Here is a 13,823-nt window from a genome sequence, read left to right as displayed (position 1 = left end):
GGTTTTATTAGTTTGCCTTTGTTTAATTTTTACCAGTAACATAAGACAATTTAAAAATGTTAATAAATATGACCCATCCTGAAGTATTTACTGACTTTATTTATTTTTTCACCCAGCTAGCTCAGTTAGTACAGCATGAGACTCTTAATCTCAGGGTCGTGGGTTTGAGCCCCACGTTGGGTGCTAAACCCAGCCACAGGATTGTTGCACAAGCTCTCACAGTGCCGGTCCCAAGCCTGCATAAAAATCAAATATGCCTATCATAAACCGGATTTTCATAATGGAGACGGATGATCCGCTGTAGCGACCCCTAACAGGAACAGTTGAAGAACAGGATGAAGAAGAAGGTTTATTTATTTATTTTATTTAACATTTTTGTCTGCAATGGAGCACTGGTTTCCCTTACATCAGGTATACGGACATAATAAAATAGGACATGAACGTCCCAAATACCGTTAGATTTACAGTTTGTGTGATTACAGGCAACTCTGATTATATTTGTAAGAACAGAAGGAAGAGCAGATACATTAGAAAGATAATAAATTACAAAACATTCCTCTGAAATTAAATAATTGAGTTTAGAGAATTTACACAAACAGTATGTACAGTAAACAGAATAACAAGAATTCACCTGATTTACCTCAGCTGTTCACTTTAAAAAAAAAATTCTTCCCTTTCTCTAATACACCTGATGTTACAGACTGTGTAACGGCAATACTCAGATTCGTAATTTGAAATTCAACCCCACATGGAAGTATTTAATATAATATAATTCACTCTGATGTTACCCACATTTATGATCGCGACAAAACACTACCTTCAGAATATGAGACATTTTACAACTGTATACTTGGTCAGTGCTAAAAATCCAGTGATCATTTGATCATTTGATTTTTATGCTTTGAAGCAGGCAGTCAGTCCTACAGTCTCAGTGCTGAATGTTTCTTCACGCTCTATGTAACTGCATCAGATCAGGTACAATCACAGCTTCCATACCATATGTAGTACACTTTATGTTCAAGGGAATCTTGCCATTTGCAGAAGCCACGTTGTGATGTGACACCTGATTAGCCCACGCAGTGAGAAGCCACATGCAGAATGAGTTCACGAAACCGAATCTGTAACTGGACTCAGTCTGGAAGAGGTCAAGTGTAGAAATCAAACGTCGCTGTGACCTGAAAAAAGCAGCAGTGTAGGGTGATAAAGCTGCTCTGGATTAAACGCGAGACCGTATCATTTGTCCTTTTTGTTTGTTCCTGCCTCACGAATCTGTTTCTGATATCACCTGGAGATCGCACGGGCTTGTGTCGCTCAGGTGGTCTGCCATAAAGGGCCGGTTGGTGTAGATGTCATCCACAGGCAGCAGGAATGTGACCGTCTTCTCTTTGGCTCTGCAACATAACGAAACTGGATGTTGGAGCTCAAACGGGGTTCAAGTAACATAAACCTTGTTAAAAAAACATTTTATTAGCTAATAAATTAGGCACCTATTCTGAATATATACTGACTATATACCCGTTCCCCTGGTGAACTGTTTTGAACTGATTTTGGATATTGGAACTCCATTAGCTGAGATATTGAGTGATGCAATAACGCCAAACTGTCATGTGATCAAAACTGTAGACTGGTGTTTCTTAAAAGGTGACAATACTTCGCCCAGCCTGATGTTATTGCATCATTCAATATATAAGCCAATCACGTTCCAGTATGCAAATGTAGACCATTCAACAACAGACAGGAAAGGGGTGGGTGTGCAGAGCTAAAAGACTATTTTTAAAATAAGTTTAGTGTTACATTTGATCAAATTTAGGCTTTTTGACAGTGACTTTACTAAATTATATTTAAAACATGACAAGTAGCTACATTTATGAAGTAGCCATCTGTCACACCTGGCTTTGTTGACGCAGTGCTGAAGCGTGCGCCGGTTTACGGGTTTTTCTTCGGTTTTGTCTCTGTCCTCTGTAGCCGTATGGCCGAGTCCATGCACTTCTCCTCGCAGTCTGGCCCAGTCGCTATCGCTCCGATATTTATGCGAGCTCACACTCTTACAGGGCACATGAATTGCGTTTGAGGATATGGAATACCTCCGGACGGTCATGATCGTGTTTTCTGTTGGAGAACAGGACAGCATTTTGCATGACATTTTAAACCATATAAACAGCATTGATTCATCAACAGTTGTATAGTTATTATATGTAGAAATAATTAATACATTATTTTACTTTTGCATTGCCTTCAACAAAGGTCAATTAATAATTTTTTATTATTACCACAGTGCTTTAGAATACTCTATTCTGATTGGGCAGAAGGTGTTGGTTAAATTTCAGCACACAGCACACCTTGGACAGTAGTGCTTCTGGGCAAATCGTGGGTTTATATAAACATATACAGGTACAGTCTTTACATGCTTGATCGATCATCGTTAACTGCATGAAACTATCTGAAGATGTACAGTCCATCTCTCTTCTATGACTACATGAAGATGGTAAAGTGCCATGTTGTCTCAAGCAATCAGGCCTTCTCTATAGGTCATCTAACAAAGGAAATCAGTGTTTTGCTTGGTTTCAGCATGACACTGGATGATAGTGCTGTAGTACTTTGATATTAGCCTCCATCTGGCCTAAGAGCATCCAGGACATTTCAGCCCAATTCCTGGTTGCCAATTATGTGGCAGCAGCACAATGCATAAAATCATGCAAATACAGGTCAAGAGCTTCAGTTAATGTTCATATCAAATATCATAATGGGAAAAAAAGTGTGATCTTTGTGACTTTAACCATGGCATGCTTGTTGGTGCCAGAAGGCTGGTTCGAGTATTCACACACACAGGTTTTCAGGTTTTTGAGTATTCACACCCACAGACAACAGTCTCTAGCGTTTACACAGAATGGTGTGGAAAACCCCCCCCAAAAAAACATTGAACGAGAGACATTTTTGTAGGTAGAAATGCCTTGTTGATAAGAGAGGTCAGAGATAGTGAGTGTAAATTATCATGTAATGTTTAATTTAAATGATAACTCAAGATGACTATACACTGTACATGTCCCAGGAAATGTTAGCCCAAAACCTGGTTGCCTCTGGCAGGAGGTTAAGATGTACAGAATACGCACATTGACTATGCTTACATGCACATCAGCATTAATCAGAATTTGTCAATATTCTAATTAGTCATGTGAATGCCGCAATCCAACTGCCCCATTCAGATTAAGGCAATAATCTGATTATCCAAATCATGATTCCCACCCTTGGAATATGCCTGTTTTATATGGCTGCAACCCATGAAAAGAGACCTTAAACAGAATTTGATGTGCATGTAAACGTAGTCATAGATAGCACTTTAACAAGATGATGAGAAACGGAACCCGAATCGAACCCTAGTGAAAACCTGTGGTATGAATTGAAGTCCATATGTACAACAAATGGGGGTCAGGTGGCTTAGTGGTTAGCACAGTTGCCTCACATCTCTGGGGTTGGGGGTTTGAATACTGCCTCCCCTTCTGGGGGTTTCCTCCAGGTACACCAGTCTCCCCCCACATTCGAAAGACATGCACTGTAAGCTGATTGGCATTTCCAAAATTGTTCGTAGTGTGTGAATGTACAGTGCTGTCTACTAATATTGACACCCTTGGTAAATATGAGCAAAAAATTGTCTTTCTTGTCTAACGTTTTGATCTTTTGTTCAAAAAAATTCACAAACGTGCTATCAAACAATTGTAAACAAAACACAGGCTCATCAAAAAAATATAACATACATCAAAATCAACACAAAAAAGGTTTACTGACCACAAAATCAAGGTCAAAATCATCCCAGTCCCCTGTCCACCAGCGTGGACCTCAAAGGATCTCGAGAGATTCTGTATGAAGGAATGGTCTCAGATCCTTTGCCATGTATTCTCTAACCTCTTCATATCAGGCATTATAGGAGAAGACTCAGAGCTGCTATCTTGTTATCATAGGGAGGTAGCACAAAGTATTGACTAAAAGGTTGCCAATAATTGTTGAACACAAATATATTTCTTTAATAAACCAGTTTTGTTTCCAATTGTTAGATATCAGTGAGAGCAGAGTATTTTTGTGCATTTGTTTAACAAAAGATCAAAAGGTTCAACAATAAAGACAATTTTTCCACATATTTATCAAGGGTGTCAATATTATGTGCCCTGTATGTGCAATTGTGCCCTGTGATGTATTGGCACCCCATCCCAATCAGGGTGTCCCCTGCCTTGTGCCCTGAGTTCTCTGGGATAGGCTCTGTGTAGGATAAGGGGCATGGAAAAAGTGGATGGGTGTACAACAATTTTTTTTTAAAAGAACATAAAGGAGCTTGAAATATTCTACATGGAGAAGTGAACCAAGGTCCTTCTCCAAGTGTCTACAACCTCGTTACAAGTGCAATAAGCAATGTTTTCTAAAAAGATTGTCATTAAGGTTGCCAATAATTCTGCAGGGCATAGCATCCACCAAGAGTAACTGTTCTCCCAAAGAAATTCTAAACATGCGTTGCTTTTCGGTCTGCATTGTTTTACCTTTGTACTGGCCCTCCAGTGTCGGTGCCGAAACGTTCCGTCTCAGGTTCGCGTGGTTCTCCTGGGTTCCAGCTCTCCGTTCAGAGTCGGTAGGTGATGTCTCAGTGAGCGGCAGGCTGAGTTGCCCGCGCAGCGCCTTGTTCTCCGTCTCCAGCTTCCTGATTTCATCCTGCAGCTGCTGGATGACGCGCGCGAGGCCGTGGCCGCTCTCCATGATGTCCTCGCTCTTTCGTGAACCCTGCTGTTTTCTCTTTTTTCTGCTTTCTTTTCACCGCACCGCCGCGTCCATTGCACTCATCCCTTATTGTGGTCCCTCTCGTTTTGTCCGTTCAAATCTCGGCCGTGATCTTGTACCGGAGAGATTATGTCGCCTTTCACCGCTTGTACAGCTCAGAGGCTTCGGGTGATCGGCCTTCTGGGACTCGGGTCCATGTTTTATTCATGGGCTGTATAAAGTTTCGGGGCTTTTTTATTTATTTATTTATTTATTGCTTTGTTTGGTTTGTGGAACATCACGGGGATGTGAAATTGTCACCTAAAGCACGTGGGGATTAACAGAAGGATGCGTGGAGTTTCATTTCGCTACTTTCCTTCACATCAGAAGAGGAAGACGTGTGAAATTTCCAGCAGGTTTTCATTTCAGATAAAACAGGGCGATAAACCGAGTGCAGTAACCGATGCGCAGTTCTCGGGGCCCTGAAATATTCATCGGGTCTGTCAGCGTAAAGCAAGCAGCAATAAATATAAGGCGAAAATAAAGTTAAAAAAAAAAAAAAAAAGTAAACCGTATCAGATATTTTCTGCTTGAAGAAATCCCTAAAATCTATGATCAATCTAGGAGTCTTATGTCCATTCTGTGCATTTATTGCATTGCTAGCTGACCTTCTGTCATTCAAGCAGAGTGTGAAGTCTGATCCCTGTTTTTCCAACAACTGATTTTATTGAATAACAGCAGATAAAAAAAAAGTGAACTAATATGTCTAATATGCAAGATGATATCTATCTATAGTGGTGTTTGAAAGTTTGGGTAACCCTTTAGAATTTTCTGTATATCCGCATAAATATGATCTTAAACATCATCAGATTTTCACACAAGTCCTAAAAGTAGACAAAGAGAGCCAAGTTAAACAAATGAGACAAAAAATGTTGAGGAAATGATCCAATATTACATATCTGTGAGTGGCAAATGTATGCGAACTTGCAGGATTAGCAGTTAATTTGAAGGTGAGATTAGAGTCAGGTGTTTTCAATCAATGGGATGAGGTGCGAGTGAACACCTTGTTTTATTTAAAAACAAAACAAAAAAACAGGGATCTATCAAAGTCTGATCTTCACAACACATGGTTATGGAAGTGTATCGTGGCATGAACAAATGAGGTTTCTGAGGACCTCAAATTTAAACATTTGACCAAAAAAAGAATGATAGGAATTTCATGAGTGATATTTGACTGTGATCTGCATGTCTAGGTTCCACTAAACTATGACAGATCTGTAAATTATAAACTACACCGCTCTTGTTCAAATACTGTCTCAGTGGTGTCTTTCAAGTCAAAATAATTTATTAGATGAGAAGAAGAAAATATTTAAACTAAAGAGACATATTGGTTTGGTTGGATATTCACGGTGTTGTGGTAAAGTGAAATAATTACTTGTGTTGAGTTGTGGTGAAATACAAGAGACACAAAAAGCTGTGCTGTGTGTTTTTCTATGAAAAACTATTTTTAAATGATATGTTACAGTAAATCATGCAAAATCCATGTACTGAGGCCAGGCACCACACCATAATAGGCCTCTTTATTTATATCAGGATGAAACTTAACATGTTAAAAGTGTGCACAATGGAAACAACACATATTTTTCTGTATTATAATTTGCTATTAAACTACTCAACTGATGCAATAGATATTCACTTATTTGCATATCACAAATTTATTATTTTTTTAAAAAAAGGGCTTAACTTAATGCTCTTTTGTTTTACTGTGACCGCATAACTGGGGTCATACTTTTGCATAACAGTTAATCAAAATGTTATTTTATGAAATGATTCAATTTAATATTTTTGATTCAATTTATTCAGTTCAATTTTTTACTATTCATTTGGATGGAAAGTGCATATTTGTTGAGGTTTGAGGTTTGAATAAAACATCTAGACCAGAAACGTAGACTAATCACTATAAGATTGTGATTTCCATCACTGTAACAAAGTTAAAAATAAAGATAAAAATAAGAAACCCTCTAACTGTGCTTTAGAGACCCATGGGGGGGACTGCAAATCCTACTTTGAGAACCTATTTTGAAAGTTTCAATTTGTTTCATTTATACTCATGTATGTGTGCCAGTTTTGGACAGCTCTAACACTGTGGTGCTGCACCTTAGAGCATGATACAGCCACTGGTCTAAAAATAGTTTACAATAGTTTCCCACTGGTATAATTGGTGTGGTTGGTCATCTGCAATATCAGTCAAATGGCTTCTCTCTGTGTCAGCAAATACTCTATTTGGCTACATTTAAGGATAAGTGGTAAAAGACTCGAGAGATGGCTACATAGACGTCTGGATTGTGAGACTGGGTTGTCTCAGGGCATGTTGCTGGTTTAGGGGCACTGGGAGAGGTGTGACAGGCAGAAATGTTGATGCTATGGTAAACACATTCCTGTATTGTGAAGTCTTTCCAATTGCTAACCAGAAGTTAAGCACCAAGCCAATTGGTGGACTGCAGTCCAGATGCAGACACAGCAAAGTATTTTCAGCAGATCGAACCAAGCTCCGGTAAAACCGAACTGTACAACATATGAAAAACCTGGTTATAGTTCAGTGACTCAATCACAGTGATTTATGTAAATTATTTACCTGAACGCAACTTATCCAGAAAGTTACAAGTTTTCACAGACTTGCTGGCATTCAATCAGTTGTAGTTGCATTGTAGATGTACTTGCCAGATCTTGTAACCAAGGAATTTTATGTAGCTCTATGTTTACAAATTTGAGTTGAATACCCCTGCACTACGTAGTCGTCACTTCCAATACTGACACAACCTTGCATGTCCAGCATTCGACACATATCTACAGCACAACATGCCAGCATATCCATTCAGTCTGCCATGTTATTAACACTAACGTAAAATAGACAGCAAGGACACAACAAACACAAAACATTCAACATGCAAATGTCACACAAACGTGTAATCAAAGAAGGCCTGTAATTGCCTGCAATTAGCACTCTGGCTTTGTTCCAACAAATTGGATGAATATGAATTGGCAAGAGGAGCATGAAACACAGGTTAAACGTGCTGCTTTGTGATGACAAGAAAGTGAATTGAAAAGGATTAGGGCTATTTGATACACAAACATCAAATAAATTGGGACAACAAACGCAACAGGCAAAATTCACAGGAAAGGAAGAGCTGAGGTTGCAAAGCTTACTAAGTGACCTCTTGTGTGCTTTCTATTTTAAACGGAGCACATGCAAATCTCACAGATCAAAACTGGAAAAGCAGATTGCCTTCATGCTCTTTGATTTGAAATACACTGTTAAGCAAATGATGAAAAATATGTGCATATGTGCACATAGAAGCCATTCAATTCATAGAATCAATAATATTATTTTATATTATAATATTATCATATTACCTCTTGAGTGTAATGGGCTCTAAGGGGATCAGAGATTGGCCAATATGCTGATTATTATTCAAGAGATAGTTCATTTTATGATGAATGAAATACAGTAGCGTCCGGGGTTCGAGTGTGTGGAGTTTGCATGTTCTCCCCGTGCTGTGGGGGTTTCCTCCGGGTACTCCGGTTTCCTCCCCAAGTCCAAAGACATGCATGGTAGGCTGATTGGCGGGTCTAAAGTGTTCGTAGTGTATGAATGGGTGTGTGAGTGTGTATGTGATTGTGATTGTGCCCTGGGATGGACTGGCACCCTGTCCAGGGTGTACCCCGCCTTGTGTCCGATGCTTCCTGGGATAGGCTCCAGGTTCCCCGTGACCCTGAAAAGGAGTAAGTGGTAGAAGATGGATGGATGGATGAAATACAGTAGCGACATGATTGCCATTGTTTTGAATCAGGCTGAAAGATGCGCTAGCAACAAGAGACACCCGATTCCCCTGTTTCTTCCCCACTGACTATGAATCATGCATGACTTTGTCTGTGGGAGAGAGAAACTCTATCAGCCCAACATTAAGCTTGCTTGTCCATTCTAGAGCAGCATACGTTTTGTATGTGTGTTTTTGTGTGTGGCTGGATTGGCATGTATAGAAATCATAATCGTGGTCAAGGTGTGTAGGAAAATGTTGTATGTAAGGATTATGAAATCCTTGTGCATCTTCACTAAACCAGAATAAACTGCAAATGAACACAAAGGTCAGCTCAATAGGTTTGACCTTGACATCTGTACAGAGCGTTCAGAGAATACCTAAAACCCTTTCTGGTGTAACCCATTGTATAAGCACACTCACACAAGTTTATCAGGATTAACTTAATTAGATATAAACTGCTGTGTTAGTGATCACAGGGACACTTAACCTGCTTCAGTGGGCCGTCCTGTCGCATACACCACGGCATGAATTAGTGAAAAGGCACTCTGCTCCACGGCTAGTCCGTAGCCGGTAATTATACCACTGAAATGGAAAAAGAGTTTAGAGATGCGACTCTATAAGATTTCAGCCGGAGGGCACAGGTATCGATTGCACAAATCTGCAACAGCTACTTGGCTCTTTGGAGTGCTTTGCATGTTTGCCAGATGCACCACAGCGTAATCTGTAATCTGAAACATTGCATTATATTGCAACCGAGTGACTGACAGAGTAATTGTACTGGATAAAAGAAGTACAGCAGGGAAGCAGTATTGTCTCTAAGCACATGGATAGGCATATTGAAGCAGACTAAGAAGAAAATGTTAACCATTTATACCACAGAGCTATTGAATTCTCAAGCATCATTCTGATATGTTAACATTTCTATAAGATTTGTATGGAAAATTTGTAGCAGGAGTCTCCTGTGTCAGCACTTTGTAACAGTCAATAGTTTTCCAGCACAAGAAAGTCTTTAGAACACAGGGCTTATTAGTTTTGAGTGACAGAGAGACAGAGCGAAAGAGCTGGTGAAGGAACGTCTGTTTAAAAGTACTGTGTTTCAGTCATTGATAAATAAAAAATTATAATAGTTGGTAAATTGCTGAGGTATAAAAATAATTAAACACTCGAGGAAGTGCTATTATTGGACAATAATCCATTTCAGGGTGGTAAATAATTGATTATTTGATTACTTTCCTTTAACATAATTTTTATTCCTTACATACTAGATACTGAGAGATAGGGGGAGGGACAGGATGAAAGAATAAACAAAGAAAGATAGAGAGGTCTCTGGTTCTGTTGTATCCTTATTAAACCTTAGCACTGACTTTACTCTGAACTTCTCAACCTTTGAAATGGGAATCAACATCTCAGAAGACTTGGCTTCATCTGCCTCGCTAGATGAAAATGATGGATACATTTTTTTCAACATAGATTAGATTAGTTGTTTTTATTTATTTAAAAAATAAATTAATTTACAAACACAGATATTCCTTGGTAATGTTAATGCTGTTGCACCAGGATTTTTCCGGATATAATTAGGGGTGACTATATACTATATACTATAGACTATACTATAATTTGATGGCAATCATACCATAATATAATGGTAATAATAACAATGATGATGTAATACACTTTAATACAGTACAGAGTAATGGCTTTATTTCACAAATGTAAAATGTTGGCCAGAGCAGTGTTACACTGAGTGCAGGGTTTGAGCATGAACATGTTTGCATGTGTTTCCTCCAGGTTCTCCACCTTCGCACTGTCCAAAAACATGCAGTTCCTGGGAGTTTATGGAGTTAAAGTAAAATGTATTCATTTTCCTCACTATTTCACTTGCTTTACTGCAGTGGTCACCAAGCCTCTTCCTTGAGATGTCCCTTCCTCCAGGTTTCGACTACAAACAAAATCTGACGCACCTGGTTAAGTTGATTAAGAACTTCTTAAGGCAATGATTAGATAGTAAGGTGGGCACGATTATGGTTGGAGCTAAAATCTTCAGGAAGGTAGGTTGGAAGGTTGGTGACTATTGCTTTACTGAATGATGCAAAAGTTCTGAAAATAATGAGGATTTAAAAAAATATCACTTTGATGCCAAGACTGCCAAACAACAATTACTGAAAAACTTCTTTCTAATTAAACTGCTAGTAATTAAGAGAATTAACGATGCCATTTGCGTTGCACCGCCAGGGTTGGCGGTTCGAATTCACACTTCTGCTCTGCATATGTGGAGTTTGCATGTTCTCCCTGTGTTTTCGAGTTTTCTCCACCAGGGTGAAGACATGTGCTGTAGGCTGATTGGTATTTCCAGATTGTCAGTAGTGTGTGCTGTGCATGGGTGCATGAATGTGTGTGCAATTGTGCCTTGTGATGGGTTGGCACCCGGTCCAGGGTTTCCCTTGGCAAGTTCCCTGGGATAGGCTCCAGGCTACCCTGCAGTGCTGTGTAGTATAAGTGGTACAGAAAATGGATGGATGGATCTCCATATACTTGCATAAAACTGATCCCTCTTTGTTGCCACCTGTGAAAGTATAAGGGCTTTACTCTCAAATCCCAACTTAACAACAATTTAACATCTTGAGCTGCAAGGAATTGTCAGCGTTTCATGAAACATCTTAAAGCATAACAAGTGAATGTATCTCAAAAAATGAGAATATTGTGGACAAGTCAATTTTTTTCTGTAATTTAATTGATTTTGAATTAAATTACGTAAAAACAAACTTTTCCACAATACTCTAATTTGTTTTTTTAAATGCACCTGTATTAGCTGTGGGAAAACAGTGGTAATAATCTTATGGCAAACACTGTGTCAGAGGCACGTCTCGATCAAAGCCCAGTTGACCTCTTTGATGGACTCAGCTTTGAAGTCACCATGTAAATGGATTGATGCCTCTTGAGGTGACTTGATTAATAGAAATGAGACAGGCAAAGTCAAAAGGCCAGAAAGGCAAATGCAGTGTCATTTTAAAGAGCTATGTCAAATATAATAGAGAGTCAGATTGTATCATGGCACAGTACTGGTTAAATGATGTTTTTGGCCATTCTTTTTGAGGCTCTTCAACATAATTTGCATCTTAGACAGGAAATGCATAGAGAAAAGGATTTAGGCAGAAAATGACATGAATGCCGCAACAGATTACAGATTGTAATCTTCAGCTCATAACATTTTCAAATACATTTTGTCTTTGTCTTCTTTTTGTAGCAGTATTGTACTGTATGTATGAATTGTATATATTATAGCAGTAGAAACAAAGGTTGCTGTTTTTTTTTTGTAATTTCCAAACCATTTTCCAAAAGGTTTAACATTACAGATTACATTTTTGGATCTAACATACTGCATAGCAAATGAGATTAGAAGTCAAAGTTCTCCAAGATGCTTGGAAGAACTTCTGATTTCTTTCTAAAACCACAGTTTACCTAAACATAGTTTTTTGAAAGCAACTTCATTCTATATATTCTTACAGAACATATATGAATGTAAGGAGTAAAACACAATGAGGTGTGCCATTAAAGACAAATAATCAGTGATGTGGGCAAATGGAACAGTATCAGGTGAGATATAAAATGTGCAGAAGAACCGTCTTATGTTCAACCAGATGCTTGATTTCCTTAATAAAACAACTTCACCACAGTTTATATAAAATAACTGAATTTTGAAAGAACCATCACCATGCATAATAATATAACAATATTCATAATTGGATTTTTTTTGGAAAAAAATGGTTTGCATTTTTACTGCATTACTGTAGCAAATAAATATATAGTGTATCAGAACTCAGATCAGTGTGTTTTGTGTGAGGCAATAAGAGACACATCTTCCACTAATTACAACCTCGTCATAACAGCTCTGTTAAATGACAACAGCAGTGTTTTTTACGCACTCAATCAAAAAAACACAATCACAGACTCCATGATTCAACTATCTCAATGATGTGAAGATAAATTTATATTGTTTCTGCAGTACAAAAGGCTTTTGCCACCTAATTTTCTGAAGCCGTGACAGATATTGTGCAGACAGATTGTGATCATCACTTCATACGTGTCTTTTTCGCCAGGCGACTGAAAAGACCGGCAATTATCTATAATTACGCCGTCTCTGGAAAAAGGTGGAGGAAATTAACAGCACACACAGCTGGATAATAGCTGCAGGCGAAGCGCCTCAATTGCAACATTGAGATGGAAAATTGGTTGAGCTTGTCCTCAGTAATACAGATGTAAATTACAGGTTTGATCGTAGTTCAGTTACAGCACCAGGAATAGGACCTGTGTCTATAAACCTAGAACAAGAAGCATTAGAAGAGGTACAACGTGTGTAACTCTTAGTAGGAAAAAAATAGTAAATTTTTAAGTGAGAAAAAGTCACATTCCTCAATCGCACATTACTTTGAGGATAAAAATCGTTGGGCCTTTGTTAAATCCTCAGGCCTTTAAATGAAGTAAGGAATACAGCATGGTGTGCTGTTATTGGAATATAATCAGTTTGGAAGGTAGATAGGTTGGAAGGTGTGATGTGGTCTGACATACAGTAGCGTGACCTTTATAACAGCATGTCCTGAAGTGTTTTATTCCTCTTATATGACAACTATATGCCAAAAATTGTCTTTTTTATTAAACAACATCCATTTTTTAAAACTTGTTTAATGTTGTAGAATGTCCACTAAACCAGTTGCTTCCCATTGTCACTATGCAGTCCCAGCAAATTCAGCCCAAGAGCACGCTGTCTGATGCAAAAAGAAGTCTCCAAGAACCCCAAAATTTCATCACAGGATCTTCTAGTAAGTCTTGCAACTGTTTGTGACAAAGTGCATGCTTCTATAATCAGAAAGATCTACATGGGAGGCATGCCAGGAAAAAGCCTTTGCAAGACTACAGTTTGCTAATGAGCACATAGGCAAAGACAGGCCTTTTGGAATAATGTTCTCTGGATAGACGAATCAAAGATAGAGTTGTAATCCTGGCAATCCTGGTGGACAATTATGCAAAACACCTACAAGAAGTTATTTCTGCTAAAGGGGGCAATACTAGCTTCTGAGGACAAGGGTGTGCATACTTTTTCCATAGAAGAATATCTATTGATATTTCTGTTGAATAAATGAATAATTTTCTTGTAGTTTTGTTCAAGTATAATCAACTTCAGTAATAGGCACCGTTTCAAAGATGAACAAATATTTGCTTGTCCAAATATGTCAAAAAATTTTTCACATGACTGTATATGACAAA

General features: G+C 38.5%; 1 protein-coding gene and 1 non-coding gene across 2 annotated transcripts; one reads left to right on the top strand and one right to left on the bottom strand.

Moving 5' to 3' along the window:
• Nucleotides 1-110: 110 nt before the first annotated feature.
• trnak-cuu (transfer RNA lysine (anticodon CUU)) lies at nucleotides 111-183 on the top strand. The gene has a single exon. It is a non-coding gene; the product is annotated as a tRNA-Lys (tRNA).
• A 26-nt stretch (nucleotides 184-209) lies between these two features.
• On the bottom strand, nucleotides 210-5,391 carry LOC124629317 (putative coiled-coil domain-containing protein 195). The gene is made up of 3 exons (XM_053688662.1): nucleotides 4,527-5,391; nucleotides 1,890-2,109; nucleotides 210-1,391 (listed from the first exon to the last, which is right to left on the bottom strand). The coding sequence occupies exons 1-3, from the start codon at nucleotides 4,738-4,740 to the stop codon at nucleotides 1,262-1,264; spliced, it is 564 nt and encodes a 187-aa protein (XP_053544637.1). The 5' UTR covers nucleotides 4,741-5,391; the 3' UTR covers nucleotides 210-1,261.
• Between the last annotated feature and the right edge of the window lie 8,432 nt (nucleotides 5,392-13,823).

The sequence above is a fragment of the Ictalurus punctatus genome, chromosome 20, assembly GCF_001660625.3.
Source record: "Ictalurus punctatus breed USDA103 chromosome 20, Coco_2.0, whole genome shotgun sequence".
Taxonomy (NCBI): domain Eukaryota; kingdom Metazoa; phylum Chordata; class Actinopteri; order Siluriformes; family Ictaluridae; genus Ictalurus; species Ictalurus punctatus.
This window is presented reverse-complemented; position numbering and strand designations above follow the sequence as displayed.

What these genes read in the sequence shown, in the direction of transcription:
- LOC124629317 (XM_053688662.1), bottom strand. Translation starts at nt 4,740, where the DNA reads ATGGAGAGCGGCCACGGCCTCGCGCGCGTCATCCAGCAGCTGCAGGAT. An exon ending in ACTGGAGGGCCAGTACAAAG is followed by an intron (nt 2,110 to 4,526) that starts GTAAAACAATGC and finishes GTTCTCCAACAG; the next exon opens with AAAACACGATCATGACCGTC. An exon ending in CACTGCGTCAACAAAGCCAG is followed by an intron (nt 1,392 to 1,889) that starts GTGTGACAGATG and finishes GTTATGTTGCAG; the next exon opens with AGCCAAAGAGAAGACGGTCA.